A 23,148-nucleotide genomic window follows, 5' to 3' on the forward strand; every position below is an offset into this window, starting at 1 on the left:
AAATTCCTGTCTGAGTTAATAGGAACTACCTAATGCTCTGTTGGAAGTGGGCATGCTGAGGCACACACATGGTAGGCACACTACCCAAAGCTGCATAGCAAGTTAACTGGAGACCTTGTGGCTATTCATTTCTTCTAACCACACACATCTTCCTTTACTTGTGTCGCAGTGTCACAAAGTAACACAAGTGTCATGGCACTTCATGGCACTTGTCACTTTGAACTCCTGCAAGTTCAAATTACGAACTTGAGCCTTCAGAAGATCCCACCTACAGCAACAGAGGCTTTTCCAAATTGCTACGCTCATTCTCTTAACACCTTATGAAAAGCCTTAACCCTGCTTAAAGCAAATCCTTGTCCTCGCCAGAGGGAAGGAAGATCGTAATAATCACCTACCCCTTTTTTTCCACCCTCTATAGTTCAAAACTTTGATTGCTGTAGTATCAGGGGAGTCTAAGTAGACATCTAACACATAGAGTCATTTCCTACGTACCCTTCCCGTAGACAGTTCCATTGCTTCCACAAATTCTCCAGTCAAAATTGTGAATACAGATGGATTCCACAAAGGAGGCCTTGGTTCCATGGAAAAGGAGCTTTTCATTTACTTCCTTCCCTCCATTTTCCCTTTTCATCTGTTCCTTTTGCCTAACAGAAAAATGCAGAGGACAGCAAGTGAGCCGTAGAATAAAAGGGAGAAAGTAATTTTTAAATACAAGTATATAATGTACATGTAGGCATCAGCTAAAAGATATACTGGGCTGAATCAAAAGGAGTGTGACCAGCAGGTCGAAGGAACCTCTAGGTTCCTTCTACGCCCGTCTACTCTGCTCTTGTGAGACCCCACTTGGAGTAATGTGTGCAGTTCTGGTGTCCTCAACATAAAAAGGACATGGAACTGTTGGAACAAGTCCAGAGGAGGGCCACGAGGATGATCAGGGGACTGGAGCACCTCCCCTATGAAGCCAGGCTGAGAAAACTGGGGCTGTTCAGCCTGGAGAAGAGAAGGCTGCGTGGAGACCTCATAGCAGCTTTCCAGTATCTGAAGGGGACCTGTAAGGATGCTGGGGAGGGACTCTTCATCAGGGACTGGAGCTCTAGGACAAAGGGTAATGGGTTTAAACTTAAACAGGGGATATATCAGGTTAGATAAAGAGAAGAAGTTCTTCACTGTGAGGGTGCTGAGGCACTGGAGCAGGTTGCCCATGGAAGTGGTAAATGCTCCACCCCTGGCAGTATTCAAGGCCACGTTGGACAGAGCCTTGGGCAACATGATCTAGTGTAAGGTGTCCCTGCCCATGGCAAGGGGCTTGGAATTAGATGATGTTAAGGTCCTTTCCAACCCAAACCATTCTGTGATTCCCAGTCTCTTCTCCTCTCTGTTTGGAAGATGAGACAGACTAGCAGTATGATGAACAAATACAAGATGAGCAATATACTGATACCACTTGCCCAGCAGTTCTAGATAATCCTGGCTTTCTTTAGTGAATTTAAGTAAGTACTGACACTACTACAGTCCCCTGCACCACTGTACCAACCTTTTGCTCCTCTGTAGGGTCCTACTAATTCTGCTTTATTGTCTCATCCCATCCCACCCAGAACACTCTGCAGAGTGGCACTGGTAACCCACACACCCTCCACGCCCCAGCAGCGAGGAGTTAGAGGCAGCTTATTCTTCATGCCATACACCCTGAGCTCTTGCCCCTCTGTGAGATCAGTGTGGTTGAAGAGACAAAGCCAGAAGGAGAGAAACTGAGCCTCCTTCCACTCCTTGAGATTTTACTGATTTAGGCCAGAGTCAGACTGAGCTATGACACGGATCAAAAGAGGAATCACAGTGGAAGGCAAAAATATTTCACAGCACCCAGACATCCTACAGGTCTTCTGAAGCTGTTGAAGGACAAGACAACAATAATCTCCAGGAAATGATCAGCTACACAATAAACAGAGCCAGGGAGAGGGGAGCATCCTTGCAACTGGTAAACTGCATAAAGGAAAAGTTAAGAGCAATGGACTGGAATTTGTTCATTGAGAACCTGTTAAACTCTGTCTGGTTAGCTTAAATATCTCATTACAGGAGGATGAACAGTATGCGCTACTACATGTTTTGAAGTGTCTTAAAACCTTTTCATGTAGTGAAACTTACGAAATTATTAGCTGGTGACTTTCTGGGTTCAGTCATGTTGCAGGTGAAAGTACTTATCTCAGCACTATTTTCCTTCTCCATTACCATTCCATACAGTCCTTGAATACTTGTATTAAATATCTGTGCTTTTGTTTTAAACAAGACATCGTTTCTATGCAGCAGCTTAATCTGCTACCAAATTAACCTGAACATGGTCATGTATTGTCACCAGCAGCTGAAATCTGTTATCATCTAGCTTGGCATTCAGTAGTACTGATGCAAATGCTGCAAACCAGAAAATGATGCCTGAGATCAGAGCTCCTAAGTTAAAGCACAAGGATTCTTTCTCAGCAAATACTGACTTCATTCAGCAAAGGTACTCTTGAGAAGGCCTTCAGTACATCTGACTGGAACAAAAGCCTCAAGCACCTTGCAGCCTTGCCCCCTTTCTCTAATGCATGAACGTTTGTAACAGACAGAACACATGTGCGGCAGGCAGTTACTGTTCAGTCCCTGAGACAATGCACTACGCTGCGTTACTGTGGGCATCCTCATCCAAAGTTCTGCATCATTCATGTCTTTGTATCTGTATCTGTTCCCCACCTTCCAAAGAGACATGCAAAGGGAACCTTCTCCCAGAAGCATGGCATTCTCTGGAAGGCGACTGACACAAAATTTCACTCCTGAAGTGCTCCAAAGATGGAAATATCAGTTATGTTAAAGCACAGGTAGTAACGTCTTTTCTTTCCTAGGAAGCAGATACAGGACATCAGGACACCCCCCCAGCCCTGATGAGGATGAGGAAATAAATACTCACCACTGAAACACTTTCCAGAGGGATGGATTCTGTATCCTGTTTATTTTAAGGATGCTGTATTTCTTCATAGTCTGATGAAACAGCTGCTTTATTTGGTTGTATTCAGCAGTTGTATCACTGATCTCCACTGCCTATAAAATATAAACCAAAGCAAAAGAAGACATGATGCTTCAGTTAACTCATAAGATGGAGAAGCCTAATTACAGAAGGTACACTTTCAGAAGAGTGTCGCCAACTATACTGATGAAGGTTAACTTAATGCTTTAGATCATGACTTTGTGCTAATTAGGACAGACAATGTGTAAATCAGTGTGTCACTCCTGCGTTGCAAGGACACCTCGCCTCTCTTCAAGAAGGATGCTGAAAGGGTCAGTTAAATGTTCATCACCTCCAAGTAGGGGTTGACACAACTTTAGATCTCAGTGAAACAGAAATTTCAGAAAGAAAACTTGACTGATTATGGCAGATAATCTTAGTTTTATATACAAAGCTGTTTATGAACAGAAGGTGTTAGATAACAGTATCATTTGTAACCAGACATTTAATGAAGCTTCAGCTATTGAAGGTGAAACAAATACATACAACCTCCCAGGATCACAGCTCCTTAACTTGTCAAAGTTAAAACTTGGAAAGTTGCACTTAAATACAGACTTAAGAAAAAAAGCTCCATTTCTAAACATAAGAGAACAATTGGGATTCTAATAAGAAGTTTACACTAAATACCTGTTTAAGCAAATAGATCTCCTTTCCTAAAGGAAACAAAGTCTATTTATCCATACTTCTTGTGTTTAAAAACCACCAGGAAACGCACATTTTTCCCAAAGAAGAGCTAATGCAAAACATAATTAAAACATGATTGGATCTCTTCTGCTTGCTTGTGTCACGCATAAATTTCCACTTTTTCTATGAAGTAATCTATATCTTTAATCTTGTAGAATAAACACTTCTCTTCCATAAGCTTGACTGAAAATGCATAATGCTGGTAGACTGATGTCACTTGGCAGTACTTTCCACTTCACCACTGCCTAAGCAAGGGGGGACTCAAGGTGACATCCCACATATCAAAGTTGTGTTTAAAGCACAAAAACTGCTTTAATGGAACCAACATCTTTACCAACATCAGGCAAAACCTCCATGTTTTACAAGGCTGAGTTTAAACAGGAGATAAAATCAGACATATTTCACAGCTGCATATAAATAAAGAAGTGTTTTTCTGGACACCATGTGCAGATTGTGCACTAAGGACTTACTGATGAAAAGGCCTTATGATAGAAAAGTCTTCTAAGGATTAAAAATAAAGTCAGCTACACAAGAAAGAATAATTTATTTGAATTTATTAAAAAGTTTTTACAAGGCTGAATGGAATTTCTCATATCTTAATACAAGAGTATTTTCCAAAGCTTTTTTAAAACATAATACAACACATAAAACAATTTGGATGGACACATATTTATTATCTGCAAGCTCTATTACACCACAGCTCAAGTTGCTCACCATCACCTAAGAAGATGAAAATTATGTCACTATATTTCAATACTAAATCTTTCATTCCTACATAAACAATTCTTTAAACTACAATTACACTTTTGCTATGCTGCATCTTTTACTGAGGAACTGTAACCTTTCTGGGTAAAACAGAGTCAGCTACGTGATACAAAGCCTAATCCTGTAAGAAAAGTACTTAAATTATTTTATCATATGATGGCCTTCAAGCAACCAAGTCAGTTATCTTTTTGGATGAAAACTTTGTGGGATTGTCCATATTTCCCCAAGGATGCTTCTCCTGCTAATAAAGAGTAACAGCACATTACTCTTGCAGGTTGATACCTATCATAGAATCACAGAATGGTTTGGGTTGGAAAGGACCTTAAGATCATCCAGTTCCAACCTTCCTTCCATGGGCAGGGATACCTCACACTAGACCATGTTGCCCAAGGCTCTGTCCAACCTGGCCTTGAACACTGCCAGGGATGGAGCATTTACCACATCCATGGGCAACCTGCTCCAGTGCCTCACCACCCTCACAGTAAAGAATTTCTTCCTTATACCTAACCTGAATTTCCCCTGTTTCAGTTTGAACTCATTACCCTTTGTCCTAGAGCTCCAGTCCCTGATGAAGAGTCCTTCTCCAGCATCCTTGTAGGACCCCTTCAGATACTGAGTACTTCTTAACAACATTGACTTTTTTTAGCTCTTTTCATCTTCATAGCTAAAATGGAAAAACCTAGAGAGCATACGCATTTGCTAACCCTCTGCTAAGGAGTGGAGTTTCTGAGGCAGCGGAGGAATCCCTGCCCTGACAGTAATTTCTGTTAGTGTGTGACTACAAAAACAGTACTCTGTGATATCAAACCTTGATCTCTGGTTAACTTGGGTTTTGGAAGCAGCACAGGTTGTACTAGTAACAACAACCCAACTAGAACTGCTATCTGTAAAGTATATAGACAGACTCTTAACATTGCATCAGCTCTCATTCCTGTTATAGCACAGCAATCTTTGGGACGCGTGTCAGGATTCAGCAACATAGCAGCCAAAGACTGATCCTCTGACACAAACCCACACATTCATTGAACATATTTCTCAGTTGTACATTAAAGATACATTTTAAAACCCATCATGAAGTTCCAAGACAATATCAAATCTTTTAGAGAGAAATAAAAAAAGAATTATCAACTACTAATTCCACTTTGTTACACAAAGACAGAAGAAATTCACACCAACTTGCCACTTGGTGTTCCCAAGTTCCATTGGGCATTTCATCCACTCTACTTTCTACAGAACTACGATTCTAAAGGACTTACAGATTAAAACACTGCAACGTGTCTTAAAATAAGCAACGCTACCAAAACACAACTACTCTTTTTAAGCAAAGATGACTTTCTACCTATCTCACAGCTGTTCCTTTTTAAAATGGATCACTTCCAGCGCAGGAAATTTTGCCAGGGTTATTTGTGAACGTCTGAAGAATGCATCAGTTAGTAATTGTCAGGTCATACGATGGTCACCACATGCATGTAGAATCCCAGCCAGTCCCAATATTACCTACTGCAAAAAAGAAACCAAGCATAGGGTCCCACAGAAATATTTAATCTAGCCCAGGCTTTCACCTGAAGTGCCAACAGGTACTGTGGGCTTTGTCACTTTTTAGGTACAGAATTAACGTTTCCTTCCCTGTGAAAGGCACTCAGTCTACATGTTAAGAGATGGTTTCTTAGGCACCAACTCAGCAAGCAAATGGAGCTCGGGGGAGCGAGATGATCTTTCCACCACACACATCCCTACAAGTACTTCTAGTGATACCATGGATCTGTACATCGCATTCCAAAGCGTCTCACACTCACCTCAGTGACTCCAGAAACACCCCAACAAAAGGACTCGATTAAAATTCAGAATGAAGTTTGCAGGGTAGATAAAGGAAGCAGCCAAGCACACAACAACTCGGAGACCTACAAAGAACTGAGCTGCCTGTCTTCCTGGCATTCTTTGGAAAAACTTAAGCTTATGTCAATCAGTTAAGCTGCTGCTAAGCCAAAGAGGTTGCTGCCTAGCTATATCCTTTATTATTGTGACAGAGCTCAAAGTATCACAGGCCCAAATCTTCAAAAGGTCTGGCTGCCACATTTCCACACAAACTCCTTCTTAGTTCATTTCGTGGGTGCTGGGCACTGACACTTTCATAATTGTGATTTTTTTTGTGAAATTTCACAGTTTTGCTGATTGTGAAAACCAGTTATTTGAAGTGAGCAGATGCACACAGCAGCAGACTTCAATTTTACCTGCTGATGTTGCTTTGGGACTGGGTTTAGATGAATTTGCTACTTGCACATGGCCAGATACAGGTGTTACATTAAGGCATAATCCAACACAAGAAGGTAGTCAGGGTAAAATGAAATATTCAGCACAAAGCAGAGTAACAGAAACCAGGCCAGAGAAGCCAAGAGACAAGATATTTCTGGTTCTCATGCCACTGCCAATGTAACTACACTAGGGAAAATAAAGTGCAAAGAGTGACAATAGCAATGGAGGTCTCCATCAACTGAACCTAGACAGAAAGATCTCCCAGTTCTTCTGTCCTTCTTCTCCCAGTTATTTCTGTCCTGTCCCTTGTCATCAAGGTATTTGTGCCAATACAATTTGGTCAGCATCATACAAGACTCTGACACAGTCAACAAGGAAAACCTTATGCTCCACATTATGTGCTGTCCTTTAACCTTGGGCAAAAACACTGTAAAGAAGGCCAAGTGTAACACTGAAAAGCCTTTTTTTCTAGCATTCTAGTACCTCCACAGTCTGTGTTGCTGTTCCAGGACTGCTTCTTAATGCCATTAGACCTAGCAATTTAAAAAACTGCTAAAACTAAGAATTACTAATGTTTAAAAACACCTGAACATTTTTTTTCTCGGTAGACCAAATAGGAACCTAGACCTTGGGCTGACAGGGATTTGCTTTGTTGAAGAGATCACTGCAAACAGTTTTTTACTATTGAATGTAACTCTACTTCTGTCGTTCCTTGAGGCCATGGCCTGCGCTCAGATCTGTGATGTACCCAACAGTACTGGGTGACTTGAAAGAGCATACAGAGATTTCCTTTCCTATATCTCCAATCCAAACTTGGATGGCTTTTTAATGTCCTACACAGGAAGAGTTTGGTCTCAGCCCAGCTTCTAGTGTAGGAACACACTTCATAGAACCCCTTCTTTAACTGGCCCACTAAGTCAGCATTTTTTCCTTTTTAACAGTAAATCTTTTTGTACTGAATTTGATGCGTTTTGGTTTTGCGTGTAGGTAAATGCCTAAAATGCTGCTGAAGTTCATGAGAATTTGGCACCTTTTTCTCATGCTCTTGGGAGATCACCTAGTTCTTTAGCACACCCACCCAAGAAATCACTCCTGTCCTTTTTTAGCATCTACCCAGTTACAATTGCTTCAGTTAACCATCATCCTCCTTTGAATCATGCCTTTCAATCAGAATTACAAGAGGGAAAGAATAAGGAGGGAAGTGGGGGGAAGAAGATACCTTGTATCCGAAGTCAGGCAGTGCAGACTGATCCCAGTGGACAGGACAGGACTGTTTGGGAATAGAAGAATCCCTCTGGCTGGTGGCAAAGAGGCAGAAAACGAGGTGTTAGTAATTTCAGTAACACTCCAAGCATTTGAACTGGCAGCATCCCCTTTGGCCAATTCCTACGTTTAAAAATACACAAAATAAGCCACAAAACCCCTGGGAAACAGCCTCAGTCTGTGAGCTGGGCTTTGCATGCTGCCATTCAATTGTCACAGTCCTCTTCACTTGCTTTTTTATTAATGAACAACTGTCCATCAGCAGTCCTGTGGACATGGTACCTGAAGTAACACGTACCCCCAAAACCAGGTGATGCACCAACCTGGCAGTTTGTGATACAGCTTCTGCTCAGCCAAATGGATATGTTTCCTTCTACCAACAGCTCTGTTCTTTGCACAATTACTGCCAACACTGGAAGCCATTTTGCCTTATAATTACTTCTGAAATATGAAGACCCAACAACTTAAAGTGCAACACTTACCCTTTCTTTATCTTCTGCACATCTTCAGAAGACACAAACTTTGGTCGCCTGCAGACCCGTCTTTTAGTTTTAGAAAAGGTGTTTGTCTGGGTCATTTCTTGAGGAGAAAAGGGAAAGAAGTCACAAATAAGCCTACAAGATGGGGTCATTAATTAATGACAATTATTCATTAATGAAAAGTGTATATTCATTGTCAATTCTATCTGCTGAAGAATGGTGGCATAAACACTGTGTAAGCTTCCTGTCCTTCCTGTAACTCTTATTTAACATGTGTCTGTCTTGCTTGCTCCCTTAAGTCATTCATGCTCTTTAAATGTTGTGCCAGTGGCAGAGAAGGATGCTTATTTTTCATTTTTACCATCCACAAGATTAACTCACTTTACTAAAGGTTTACTGTGACTTTATGTAAAGACTAAGAATCTCTTTTATTTCTGGTTCAGTGTGAGTCTGGATAGTGTCAAGGAATAAGGGGGAAGGTTACTTTTATAAGGAATTTCCTCTGGGCTATCGCTAGCTCGCTTCCCATTTCAGTGAGTAAATCTGGTAGCGTTAGTAAAACAAATAACGGCTTCTAAAAGCTGGGATAGCTTGCAAGTTGACCTTTGTAAAGCACTTCATAGTTGTAAATGAGAATCTTTAAAATGAGTACCTTTAAAATTGAGCTCGTACTTATACAAGCCAGCCTGGAAAAGCATGGTGCCATCTGGATCTGCTAGATACAAATTCTCAATAATAGCAGAAGATGGTGAGCTCACACTATCTCCCTTTGTGGAGGAAAAAAAAGAGAAAAAAAGAGAGAGACAGAAGAGTAATGAGTGAACACAGTCAGGACTAAGCCCTGGATGACTAGTTTGGGTAGAGGGAGAAAAGACGCACAGAGCAGGATGAAAAGGAATCTACATTAAGTCTAAAATCTCCCCCGCAACAAACTGGCATAGTCAGCAGATCCTAAATCTGCTCCATGACACCAGGGTTAAATCACAATGCAACTATAATTCTCTAAAGTACACAAAAATGTACAACATGCAAAAAGTTCATACTGAACCTCACTGCAAGGAGATAAGGCATGTTCCCTCCCCACAGCCTATCATCATTTCATCACATCTGTTATGAATATCTGTAGCTTTACTGCCTCGACACTGTAACATTCAAGCCTAAGTATTTACTTAATTAATCCTGCTGAGTAAAAGGAAAGAGGGGAAAGAGGCTCCACACATTTCTTCAGAAGTGATTCCTTGCACAGGATGTGGAGTCACCTGTTCTCCATATTCAATCCACTGGCCTTTGTCATTCTTCCAATACCAAAGCCACTGCGTGGTCAATACAAATGTGGGTTTTGTGACTGATGATGGTGTACAGAGGCGTCGAAGTGAAGAAGAGCAGCAGGTCATTGTTTGGAAATCAATGTTGTCATCCGCTATACTTAAGGACAAAATCAGGTTTATTGTAGTTAACAGTATATATATCATCCTTTAATCCTCAGTTTAACATGGTGGAATTTTCTTTAATATAAAGTGAGTGCCTGAACTTAATAGGCCTGAAATATAAGTATTTCTCACAGGCTGCGTGGCAGCTCTGAAAACTGTTTCCAAGCTTCAGAAGTGAACTATGGCCTGTGAGACACCAAATGCCACCTCAATCACTAGCCAGATGCTGCGCTGCCAGCTTCACAGACAGTCTGGGGCTACATGTACAACATGGAAAGCAGTACTTCTGAAATAAGTATCATATTTAGTTTTTCTCAGTACAAAAATGGAAGTTGGTAAGTACCTGCCTGAGTTTGCCAGCAAACACCTGCAGCGTACCAGCTTTGTTCTTAATGTGGCTACAGAGGATGCAGTCCCACCTGCGAGTTCTGTAAATGGCATTCATCACTGGAGCCGCCTGGGCTCTTACTCCTGGGAGGCTTGAAAAATTAACTCTCAAGCAAAAAGACTTTGAAAGCAGCCTCCTGTTGGGAATCTTGCTTGTGATTTGTACCATCCACAGCCTAATTGGGATGCAAATCTAAATCATCTGCTGTCAGAAGAGGCACAGGCCAAAATGCCTATACCATTTTACTGAGGCCAAACTTAGGGTCCCCTACAAATCCATGTGGCTCACAGGGGGGCTTTCAGCAAGGAGTTAAAGGGAAAATGCACTCTCTTAAAAAAACAAGATTGGCTGCTCACACAAGGGGCCACTTAACAAATTTCTCTAGGCATATTATAGATACTATAAAATTATTACAGATACTAGCTGTATTGGGAAAGGAATAGCCATAGAGAAGGACCAGCTCTGAACTGCTGTTAAAAGGCACAACTTAAGTTATTATAAAGTATGATTCATTATCTGAAATACTAATATTTTAAGCACTAAATTCCATCCACTTCTTTTTACCCTCAGGTTTTAAATGCAAGATAGTTTGGTTACTTTTGGAAGACAAAAATGGGGTGATAGTTCCATGCAATCACTTTCACTTTTCTTTTTAAGAAGAAGAATTCTCATTTGTACATCCTTCCAGATCCTGAGCAGCTCAGTAATCAGTAGTTATAGATGTCAAACACCTTTAGGAAGAAAACAAAATGGTCGTCCTCTAGGGCTCAACTACAGTACTCTAAGCAAGCAGTGCAGCATCACTATACCTGGTGGTCTGTGGGTCACAATAGGCCTTTTCAACTTTCTCCATCATGGCGAGGTCTTTCCAGGTCACCCCATTATATACCTGCCATCGATACGGCAAGTGGTAATGAACATATCTGCATTTATCTGTAATGAGATCAGACACAGTCAAGAGTTCTGCAGTCATAACAGAGAGCGAGACAAGGCATGGTGGGGAGGGAAGGAACAAGCATTTTTTCTTTTTTACACTCTTGGCTTTATCTCCTGGAGTTTGGCATGAGCAATAAAGACAGAATGCTGAAAATAGAATCTGAACGATAGGGGTGTCTCCAGTCTTACCTGGAAAAGCAACATAAGCTCTCATACTGCTAAATATATTCCAAAGAAACCACAGCCTTCCCTTTACTGAGCCTCGACAATGGCAGCTGGGAGAGCAGTGCCACAGATAGGAAATGTGTGAGTATGGGTCACACCACCACATTTCTCAGCTGTAAAAACTCTACTCTACATGTCATATAAGCATTCAATATATTTGGTTACCTCTTTCCTTTAGAACATATGGGGTGGTTATCAAAATCTGCATGCCTTTTTTTTTTTTCAGGCCAAGCTCAATGAATGAGGCAGCATAAAGGACTGCAACGCTCCATAGAACATCCCCGAAAAGAGACCCTACACTCACCCCTGAACAGGTAGCATGCTCCCCCACTAGTGAGACTGCCAGGCACTGTTGGAGTTGTTGCTCTGCTTCTTAGAACATAGGAAGCAGCAATTCTTAGCTGCCTTGCATGCAAGACCTGCAGCTGTACTATATACCATTCACACAGGAAGAAAAAGACTTCTGGGACTTCTTAAATCATCTATGTTTTCAATGCATGAATGTCTGCATGCTTGAGTTCAGATCTGCTTAACATGTGCATGTTGCTGCATACAGGCAGAGGCTGCCCTCCAAGCCTCCGTGCTGGGGAAAGCTGATGTGTTCCACATCCAGTTATGGACCAAACCTCTTATTTACCACTTTTGAGACAAACGTGGCACAACAAAGCACACTAACCCTCCAACTGTTACTTGAGTTTAGCTATTTGGTGGTCACAATATAGCTGCTTTGCGCCTGACCTCCACAGCCAGCACACAGGTACATTGACATTATGCAGGTCCAAAGGTTAATAAACTTAAACCTCAAGCCTGGTCCTAAACAAGCAGAAAGTCTGAGAAATCTGACACAAGGCTGGAGCGGTGGCTGCACAGACAGAGCCAAAACGATTTTCACCATTCATGACCCCTGATGTATCTGACCACAGAACATATGGAAATTAACCCTAGTTATGAAGACAACAGTGTCATTCACTTCTTTCTTCCTTCGTTTTTGTTAACAGAGCTGGAGCGCACCCTGTGTGTTTAAATTAAATTGGCATACTGTAGACAAAACCACACTTGGTCTCTCTTGGCCAGATTTCATTTCTATTATCCATAAAATACTCATAAAAGAGATAATTTACTTTTTAAAGTGCTGTCTCTCTTCAAAGTAATGATTAAGAAAAGGTATTGTCAAGCCCTAAAGTAACTTACTCATCTGCATCTCAGAAAAGGAGCTTCTGACAGGAGAATGGCATCTTTACCAGAACGCACACACACACACACTATGGAAACGCTAAATGCACACAGATATCTCGGATCAGTTATCAGCCAACTTACTGTCTACATCCTAAGTGAAAGCAAACACAGTCTGATCTATTTAAGCAGCTCTTTTACCAAGATCAGGTGGTCAGAAAAGGAGTAGTCCTTTAGAAAGAGACTGGACAAGCTCAGTTAAAGAAAATCTCATGGTACCTTCTCATAACCAAAGAAGAGCCTAACCTGGGGGTTAAGCAACTGCTAAGAGACAGCCCCCAAATACAATTGTTATACTTGCAATTTCCCCCAGACCTCTGAAACTGGCCACTGCCAGACAGACAATGACTAGATTTACTTTTAGCTTAGCTGGTAGAACTACTATGTTTTCTTAGGACATTTTAACACCTCAGATCACTTTAAGAAGGACTTAAAAGGGAAGAATATCATTATTATCTGATGTACATAAGATACTGCAGGAGTACAGGATGACCTATAGTTACCTGTTGTCAACGATGACAACATAAGAAGAGCTCTTAAATTTATTTAATAGTTACAGAATGTGTAACATTGAATATTTGAAGAGTTTTTGCCACAGAAACACACACAAAGCCTGCCCCCATCAAGAGGGCTGAAACAGGCCATAGATGGATCATCTAGTGGAGAAAAGGTTTAGAGTACCCACCTGACTTCCCTCTGATTATGTCTGTAATTCTAACAATGTTTATTAGTGACTTGGAAACAAAGTAAATGAGAAGGCAAAACCACCAGTCCATATGGCACCACTATTGCCATATGAGTGGGAGTGCCTCTGTAGACCCTGCTCTCCAAAGAGAACATTACTTTTTACAAAGCTTACCTTTATTCTTGCAGTACTTCCAGACATAGAACACACATATCTGATCACAGTTATCTTTGTTGTCCTTTGAAGCTTTAGCAGAGGAATCACCTTTTTTATCTACAGGAAAGAACACAACAATCCTTATCTGCCCTATCAAAATAGACCAAGATGTCTAAGACAAAGACACTGCATTTGGTATTTCATCGCAGAAATAACAAGGAGTTGACTGCAGTAGCCAAGTCAAGTGCTTTCAGGATACAACTATCCCACATACATGAAGCCCCACCACATGAGTTAGGGCTTTGTGACTCACCAATAAACCCCTACAGTGGAAGAAGTCTCGGCAGAAATGGGCAAGGGCAACGTCATGAAGCTCAGACAGTTACACAGGGTATGACTGACCATGGCTACTGCAAAAAAGCTGACTTTTTCTCAACACAAAGGGGACCAAAGGGTGGCTTTTACTGTAAAGGGCTACAACAGCTGAGTGAATCAACTGGCAATATAAATGTTTCTCCCTTAATTAGCCAGACCAGCATGGGGGGAGTGAACACAGGGCTCAGCCCAACACACAGGTATAAAAATTAAGCAACTAATAAAAGAACTTCAATGAGAGGAGGGTTAGCTATCTTTTGCTTGGGAACCGTCTGGCCATCAGCCTATCCATGGGAGGTGGAGATTGCCTTTGCATCACTTGTTTTCCTTCATTTTCTTACTTCTTCCACTTACCCTTCACTTTTCCCTCTTCTTGACACTCAGGTTTTCTTGTTGTTGCTTTCTTTTTTTCCTCTTCCCCTGATCCACCAGTGGTGAGGGGGAAGTGAGTGTATGGCTGTGTGGTGCCCAGCTGCCAGCTGGGGTAGCTCACAACACCCGTGTAATGGCACCTATCTTCAAATAAGTAAATCTGATTTTAGTCATCACACCCTCCATGCACGGAACATCTAAAAAAAATTGTTCAGAGTATTGGACTCTGATAGGTTTTAAAGACAAGGCCCTTCTGCTCAGGAGAACAGGAGACTTCAGAGTTCCTGTTCCCTCACTGTAAGGTAGATCAAGACTACTGCTCAACTGGCAAAGCAATATCCGTTCCCTGGGGACAGAAGGCAAGGGAAGATCTCTCTCACACAGACACAACTCTGTCTCCTTCCCAGGAAACAAACAGTGTGTCCAGAAGAGTACAGAGATCAATCCCAGACTACTCCACATTGTGCTGCACAGTGCCTGGGCAGATATCTCAACAGTCCTGCACAGGCTGTCCAGTACCATGGCTTTCAGCGTCTGGTAGGGTAAGTACATAAGCTGTACTCCAACTACCACAGGGAGCTGTGGAGCTGTATGAGAGCAGATCCCAATGAGACCCACCAATCCCAGGACTGGAAGGTTAGAAACAATCCATACCTTCATCTTTACCTCCAGCTCCTGTTGGAGACTGGTGCTGTCTCTGATCAGGTGCATGGCTTCTGGGACCTGCATGAGAAGACTGAATGAACAGCACTGCTGGACCAGAAACTGAGCTAGCTGATAACATCCTAATTTGTGTGTTGAGGATGATGTTTCTTACAACTTACTTTTCCCCTTCAGTTCCTTGTTGAATTCCATATGCTTGTGATTACATATAGTCTGCAAGTTTAAAGCTATCTTCACATCAATGCCTCCAGTTTCCAACAGTTTCAATGAATCGGTATCCAAGAGGTTATGGGACCTCTTGCACAAAAAAAATCTACATTCCCCTTTGAGAAAGTGTCGACAAATATGAAGCTTGTTGCAGTTATTTTGCTGGCTGCAGTTACTATCCTTTCTGTTGTAAAGTTGGCAGATCTAGAAGTGGGGAGGACAGATGAAGCATGAAACGGAATCAGTAATTCCACTAGAATCACATTAGGATCAGTAAGTTTTTTCTTTCTTCTGTAAACATGCAGTTTTAACAGCAGAAATACAGTGACAGAAAGGCATGTTTTCATTGTGACTTCTTTAATCTAGGCAGATTTCTTGTACGGAAAAGCAGGCATTTTCAGCTAACTCATGCATTTCCACTTTTGAAGTTGTGCATAAGTGGGGTTTGGGGTTTTTTTTCCCCCACGAAGAAAAGCCAATCCAACAAGCATTCATTCTCGGCACTCCTAAACAAGACAATCACATAACAACTGACTGGTTTACAGCTATTCTATTAAAAAACAAACCAACCCCTGCAGACACCAGGGTGAGAAGAAGGAACAAGGGGAGGTGCTCAAGGTGCCTGAGCAGAGATGCCCCTGCAGGGCCCAGGACTGTGTCCAGATGGGTTTTGAGTATCTCCCAGGAGAGAGACTCCACAACCTCTCTGGGAAACCTGTGTCAGCGCTCAGTCACCCTCAGAGTAAAAAAAGCATTTTGGGATGTTCAGAGGGAACCTCCTGTGTTTCAGTTTGCACCCATCACCTCTGGTTCTGGGCACCACTGAGGAAAAACCAGTTACGTGCTTTGTACGCACTTCCCTTCAGGTGTTTGTAAACACTAGTGAGATGAGATTCCCCTGAGCCTTCACTTCTCCAAGCTAAACAGACCCAGCTCCCACAAACGTAGCACACACACAGACCCAGTCAGCATTTCTAAACAACCAAATGGGCTTTCACACCCCTTTCACCAGCTCTCAGGTTTATGAATGGCCTGCATGATCACTGTCTTCTGCTGTTTTACTTTGTAATAGTTTAGGTGCTCAATTAGAGGTAATCAACAATGCCTGACAGCAGTGAAGTCTGAACAGAGCTATAGAAAAGAGCTTAAAATAATACCAATCAGCTATGGTTGGCACTCTCTGGTCATACCAGGACTAATTAAACAAGTAACACAAGTTTTAGATGCAGCTGAGCAGACAGAGATTTTGTTAATCCTCCTTGCTCATCACCACCACGCTCCTTGAACCTGTCAGCACAACATATTTTAAAACACTACCGAAAACCAAGAAAGGATCTATTTTGTCAAAGCCCCGCACTGTCACAGCAGGGAATAAGAAAGCAATAGAAGCATTAGGCCAACAGGTCTGTGGAGATTATAACCTCCAAAAAACAAAGGTAAAAGGGAAGTACTCTGGTCATTTCTTAACCAGGAACAGCTGTAGCCAGAACAGGATATTCTTGGCTTTGAAACAGCCATACCTTGAAGACAGCATTGCCCTTACGCACGCATGCAGAACCACAATGGATTGTTAGGCAAATTTATCAAAACAGTGACTTGCATACAAAAAAAATAAAAGTGCCTTGTAAAAAAATCAGTGTACAAAAACCCAGTGCACTTTAGAACGGGCAGATTTCAGACAAAACTGACTGCACTCATTTGGTTGTTTTCTCACAGATTTTTCTCACCCCCTAAACCGTCGAGCACCAAAATGTGCAGGTCTACATAGGCTGGAAAAGGAAGGGGGCCCTTGCTTCCTGGTCTCCATCACATAGGCCTTTCGTCCTGTAAGCACAAATAGTTATTGTGAACTTTCACCTCCATCTTGCTCACCTCACCGCAAATCTCTGGTGAAGTTGCTGATGTTTTTTGCTTGCTTGTTTGGAGTAACCTTATAGTTATCCTGTTGGGATAATAGGAGTAGTACACAAAACAGGCCATAGCCTTGTTGTCCAATTCCTGCTGTCAGACAGCAGGTCATCTGCTGACAAGTCACAGATGACATGGCTTTATCCAGGTGCGACCTTTTTGGTATTTACATAAGCAACACATTCCTCAGCATTTAGCATTTTTATTGCTGTTATTTTTTTCATTATAAGTACTTGGCACTTTCACAACTCCGGCTCTACGTTGTTTCTTCTGGTGCTTTCACACCCAGCCATTCCCATTCCTACTTCATTCACACTAATCTTGGCATTACTGTTACATATTGTAATAGCTTGAAATTGAGATCAGGACTCCACATTCTCTCTGCCCCTCTCCCATTCCAGATGCACAAAAGCTTCTCTTAAGAAATCAGTACAACTCACATCAGGGAGAAAGAAAGGGTCATTTTGGAGAAGCAGGACTCGCAGCTCATTCTCATCAAGGCTAGACAGCTCATGGGTCTTCAGGACTTTTTTGTTCTCAGCATTGATGATGTTGTGTGGGTACCTACAAGATCTGCAGGAAAACACACAGAAATATCAGTGGTTACTTCTTCAGTCAAGCTGATGTAAAGAACCACCTCAGATAACATGCAACCTGGGAAAAGCCACTGAGAAAAAGGTAGTTTGGCAAAAGCCTCTGTGAACATTCAGATGGTGTCTGTAATTATCTGGAGAATGGATCAAACAGCATAACAACTGTGAAATACGGTAGCGGTACTATTTTAAACACTGATGTGGCCAGACCACTTTTAAGGAAGCTAGCAGCAGAGATTTGAAGTCAAGCCTGTCTACCCCACACTTTCTTTCCCTTCTGTAAGAGGCAAGTCAAGTCACACGGCGCAAACAGCTAGAAAGAAAGCTAATTTTACAGGAATACATCAACAACGGAGGAAGTTGAAACACCCTTGACTTTGTGAACATAAAAAGGTTGCTGTCTCAGAGTTGGCATGTAAAGAAAGATGCAAGAGTCTGAGAGTGCAAAACAAAGAGATAGTGAAACTGAAAACAACACACTTTGTTATGTCTGCTGGGCGGGAATTTAAACAAACAAAAACCCCAAAACACAAACAAACCCCAAGGAAGTTCATTAACTTCAAAGTTTTGGATATAGAAGCAATTAAACAACAGTAACAAAGATGCTGGTAGCATTTACTAACCCAAGAGAAATGTCTGAAGTGAGTATGAATTAGAGATTGCAGTGCTTTTTGCATCTATTTGAAAAGATAATGCAATCAATAAGAGGAGAAAGAGTCAACCTATGCATTAATTCAGTGCAGTAAAATATAGCTTCCTAATGTCTTGCTCTTCAAAAGCATTTGATACAGCCTTCAGGCTAGACACACTCAACCACTAAAAGTACCTGTGAATGTATCAGACCCAAGCCTCTGTTCCTTTTATCATTTCAGCCTCCCTCTAGTTATCTTCAAATAATAGAATAGTTAGGGTTGGAAAGGACCTTAAGATCATCTAGTTCCAACCCCCCTGCCATGGGCAGGGACACCCCACACTAAACCATGCCACCCAAGACCTCATCCAACCTGGCCTTGAACACCGCCAAGGATGGAGCACTCACAACCTCCCTGGGCAACCCATTCCAGTGCCTCACCACCCTCTCAGTAAAGAATTTCTTCCTTATATTCAATCTAAACTTCCCCTGTTTAAGTTTGAACCTGTTACTCCTTGTCCTGTCACTACAGTCCCTGATGAATAGTCCATCCCCAGCATCCTTGGAGGCCCCCTTTGGATACTGAAAGGCTGCTATGAGGTCTCCATGCAGCCTTCTCTTCTCCAGGCTGAACAGCCCCAACTTTCTCAGCCTGTCTCCATACGGGAGGTGCTCCAGTCCCCTGATCATCCTCGTGGCCCTCCTCTGGACTTGTTCCAACAGTTCCATGTCCTTTTTATGTTGAGGACACCAGAACTGCACACAATACTCCAAGTGAGGTCTCACGAGAGCAGAGTAGAGGGGCAGGATCATCTCCTTCGACCTGCTGGTCATGCTCCTTTTGATGCAGCCCAGGATGCAGTTGGCTTTCTGGGCTGTGAGCGCACACTGAAGCTGGCTCATGTTCATTTTCTCATCGACCAGCACCCCCAAGTCCTTCTCTGCAGGGCTGCTCTGAATCTCTTCTCTGCCCAACCTGTAGCTGTGCCTGGGATTGCTCCAACCCAGGCGGAGGACCTTGCACTTGGCATGGTTAAATTTCATCAGGTTGGCATCAGCCCACCTCACAAGCGTGTTGAAGTCCCTCTGGATGGCATTCCTTCCCTCCAGTGTATCAACCGAACCACACAGCTTGGTGTCATCAGCAAACTTGCTGAGGGCACACTCAATCCCACTGTCCATGTCACTGACAAAGATGTTGAACAAGACCGGTCCCAACACCGATCCCTGAGGGACACCACTCGTTACCGGTCTCCAGCCAGACATCGAGCCATTGACCACAACTCCTTGCGTGCGGCCATCCAGCCAGTTCTTTATCCACCGAGTGGTCCACCCATCAAATTGATGTCTCTCCAATTTAGAGACAAGGATGTCGTGTGGGACAGTGTCGAACGCTTTGCACAAGTCCAGGTAGATGACGTCAGCTGCTCTGCCCCTGTCCATCAGTTTCGTAGCCCCATCATAGAAGGCCACCAAATTGGTCAGGCAGGATTTCCCCTTAGTGAAGCCATGCTGGCTGTCACCAACCACCTCCTTGTTTTTCATGTGCCTTAGCATGCCTTCCAGGAGAATCTGCTCCAAGAGTTTGCCAGGCAAAATTCCCTGGGTCATCCATTTTCCCCTTCTTGAAACTGGGGGTTATATTTCACTTTTTCCAGTCATCGGGAACTTCACCTGACTGCCATGATTTTTCAAATATGATGGCCAGTGGCTTAGCAACTTCATTTGCCAGCTGCTTCAGGACCCGCGGATGGATTTCATCAGGTCCCATGGACTTGTGCACGTTTAGGTTTTTAAGATGGTCTCTAACCAGATCCTCTCCTACAGTGGGCCCAAGGTCTTAATTCTCACAGTCCCTGCGTCCACCTTCCAAGACTTGGGTGGTGCAGTCAGAGCTTTTGCCAGCGAAGACCGAGGCAAAAAAGTCATTAAGAACCTCAGCCTTCTGAAACTCCTCTCACGAAAGCTTTTTTACCTCATGTTGTGTCTGAACCAACCCTTCTGTACAGACCCTTGTGTAGCCAGTTCGCCCCTGACCACCACTGTCTGTTGGACTCATTGCTTTGTAAGTTAATAAATAAGAATGCAAAGCCTGAAGGGCAGAAGTGTGCCATCTTTGGTCCTAAGAAACAACGTTCTAAGGATATTAGATTCTGTAGGCACTTAATTAATGGCTATGTGAGCTATCTGTAGCTCAGGTGGGAGCCATCACCAGCATTCCTCCACAGAGAACTTCAGATTCCACTGTAGTTACACAGTGATCTACATCATTTGAGCACACAGTTGTAAGTCAAAGGTTGAAACAGTCCACAAAGACAGTGATAACTAATCAGCTGAGTTTAATAATACGTTTAGAAAAAGCAGTAAAAAGTTACTTGCCAGGCACAAGTTAAGAACAGGTTTAATGGGACTAAAATCCTAATTCCACTAAATAAGAGGATCCCAGTATTTGCACTGACATTTTTATTTCCAGAGATTCTAAAACAAAAAGGGTGCAAGATCTGGAAGCAAGGGTAGATTTTACCTTACCAGTTAAAAATACTCTCTGTCTTGATCCATGTTGTCCTCCTAGCAGTACTTCTGCATTTCATTTTAATCAACCTCTCCCCATGAAAGACATACTCTTCATTTTAATAATTATTAATGTATACAAAAGTGACTTTAAATACTTGGTGCTATTTGAGAGGCCAGAATCATTTATCATTATTAAGGGCATCACGTCACTACACATTTTAGTTCACACCAACTCACCCAACACAAGTGCCTACACGCACATCAGCGCATTTCTAACAGTGAATCACGCGGAAGGTTATTGTACTGCCAGTGACGTGAAAAACAGTAAGAAAGTTCCAGCATCCTAACGCTTTGCTAGTTAACTCTGAGACATACATAGCCTTCCCCCTGTGTGCTCTTCAGATCCCAGTGCACTCTGAGCTGGTTTGCTGGAACAAAAGAGGAAGAATCTGGTGGTTATCAACACAATACTGCAACAGCACAAGGCCTGCGGGGTTTAAACTCTTCTACCAGAGCTCACTGTCGCCACTGACTGTCACTGAAAAGCTTCTGGGCTGCACTTCTGTCCTGTTTTATTTGTTTCCTTTATCTTTTCTTTTTAAACCTTTGGCCCGCCAGGCCTACCCTTCCTGTGGGTCCTCCGTGCATACAGGATCGATGTACAAGGGAACTCAAACGATGACTCTTACAGTCAGGGATGTAAGCAGAGCAGCAACTTACACTGGTAATTTTATAGCTTAAAACCAGACGGTATATACTAGCACTGTACTTTTTCCTTAGGAGATAAATATTTGTAAAGTATTCCAAAGGTTTGAGGGGTGGGTGCGACAGGCAAGAGGCTTTAACAAACAAAAAGTCGTGATACTGACAAGGAAAACCAGGCTTCAGAAAACCACAAACCACCGCAGTCACTTTGAAAGTGACTAAATATAAAAATATATAGAATATATAAAGGGGTTTAACAGCGAGACACAACAAGAAGCAGCGAGAACGGCAAACGTGTCCTTCGAGAGCACAAAATGCGTGGTCCGAGGCAGGGAACGGAACCGGGACCGGAGGGGGCCCCGGGCCAGTTCCGACGGCGGCCCGTTCCGTGAGAAGCCCATGGGGATCAGACGCATATAAGGAGAGTCCCCTGTGCCCTGCCCTTAGCGAGGGCTGCCTACCCCGGCGACGCTCACCTGGACCCCAGGTTGCACTTGCCCATGAGATGCAGCTTGCAGAGATGCAGCCGGTCGCAGCCCGAGCAGTCCTTGCGGACGCAGACCCGCACAGCCGACACGGCCAGCACCCACACGCCGTCGCCGTCCCGCTGCACCAGGAACCGCTGGGGACCCGCTGCCGACAGCGTCTCCTTCAGCTGCTGCGCCGAGAGACCGACGTGCTGCTGCAGATCCTGCAGCGCCAGCCTCCCGCCGTGCGCGCATAGGGTCTTGGTGAGGAAGCTGCACACCGAGGGATCACTCATTCCTCCCCTTTGGCTCTAACTCGACTGGCCCAGAAGAGAAGAAACTTAAGACGCGAAGCGGGGTGGGGCGGATCTGCGCGGCCGCCGCCCCGCCGGCAGCAGCGGGAATCGAAACCGAAGGTTTGGGGCGGAGCCTGCGGCTGAAGGCAGAGCTGAGGGGAAAGGCGGGAAGCACGGGCTGAGCATCACCCAAGAGAGACGTGAGGTGAGAGCTCGTTGGAAGGGATGTGGGGCTTCCGGGTTTCTTGGGGCAACCCGGTCTAGTTTAAGGTGTCCCTGCCAGTGACAGAGGGTTGGAACTGGATGAGCTTAAAGGTCCCGTTCAACCCAAACCATTTCATGATATCAAGTATGGATCCCAGCTAGTCTGAGTGTGTACCTAGAGGAGAGCACCAGCGTCCACTGAAGGATTTGTCTCCCTCCTAACTTCACTCTCTACCTACACATGACAGTAACACAAATGTACAGAGCATTAAGCCTATAATGTAGGAGAAAAACTTGGGACCTCCAAACAATTCTAGTATTTATGTAGCAATGCTATTACTTCTCTTTCTTCCAGATGGGCAGTCAACTGCTGATCAATGCTGGTTGCAGCAGTGGGTGTCCTGGCAGGGGGTGTGAAGCAGAGAAGTGACTGGCTCACGTTAATGCTGAAGGAGGGTCTGTGGGTGTGCGAGGAAGCATGGCAAATACTGAATCGGAAACATGGGGGTAGGGCTGAGTACTAAATCCTTCTGAGATGAGCTTCAATACTTAAAACTCTTCATCAGTGCAAGTTTAAGGAACAGTAAGTATCAACTGCTACGTCTGAATCAGGAAGTTGGCCTTGAAAATACAATCAATAATAGCCTCTGTTGCCTGGTGCAAATGCCTGATTTGAAAGGCA

At 43.3% G+C, this 23,148-nt stretch overlaps 2 protein-coding genes across 4 annotated transcripts in view; one reads left to right on the top strand and one right to left on the bottom strand.

Annotated features, from left to right (window-relative positions):
• Positions 1 to 2,971, top strand: part of TTC38 (tetratricopeptide repeat domain 38) — a 27,711-nt gene extending 24,740 nt beyond the window's left edge. The window contains exon 14 of the mRNA XM_080639280.1: positions 2,874 to 2,971. Within this exon, the coding sequence (XP_080495406.1) occupies positions 2,874 to 2,913 (40 nt within the window). The 3' untranslated portion in view covers positions 2,914 to 2,971. The remainder of the gene's footprint in view (positions 1 to 2,873) is intronic.
• The window catches only part of LOC308232933 (protein mono-ADP-ribosyltransferase PARP12-like), a 24,404-nt gene extending 2,132 nt beyond the window's left edge, over positions 1 to 22,272 (bottom strand). For 2 of the 3 annotated variants that reach the window (XM_080639277.1, XM_080639276.1), the window contains exons 1-13: positions 21,976 to 22,272; positions 17,497 to 17,629; positions 15,103 to 15,352; positions 14,933 to 15,001; positions 14,261 to 14,422; positions 13,550 to 13,648; positions 11,106 to 11,229; positions 9,738 to 9,903; positions 9,131 to 9,245; positions 8,482 to 8,578; positions 7,956 to 8,034; positions 2,939 to 3,069; positions 493 to 644 (exon numbers count right to left, since the gene is read on the bottom strand). In XM_080639277.1, coding sequence (XP_080495403.1) covers positions 493 to 644; positions 2,939 to 3,069; positions 7,956 to 8,034; positions 8,482 to 8,578; positions 9,131 to 9,245; positions 9,738 to 9,903; positions 11,106 to 11,229; positions 13,550 to 13,648; positions 14,261 to 14,422; positions 14,933 to 15,001; positions 15,103 to 15,352; positions 17,497 to 17,629; positions 21,976 to 22,262 — 1,864 coding nt within the window. In that variant the 5' untranslated portion in view covers positions 22,263 to 22,272. Of the gene's footprint in view, positions 1 to 488; positions 645 to 2,938; positions 3,070 to 7,955; positions 8,035 to 8,481; positions 8,579 to 9,130; positions 9,246 to 9,737; positions 9,904 to 11,105; positions 11,230 to 13,549; positions 13,649 to 14,260; positions 14,423 to 14,932; positions 15,002 to 15,102; positions 15,353 to 17,496; positions 17,630 to 21,975 lie in introns of all 3 variants that reach the window. The other variant, XM_080639278.1, reaches the window with a different exon arrangement.
• Between the last annotated feature and the right edge of the window lie 876 nt (positions 22,273 to 23,148).

Source organism: Psittacula echo, assembly GCF_963264785.1.
Source record: "Psittacula echo genome assembly, chromosome: 1".
In the NCBI taxonomy this organism is placed as follows: domain Eukaryota; kingdom Metazoa; phylum Chordata; class Aves; order Psittaciformes; family Psittacidae; genus Psittacula; species Psittacula echo.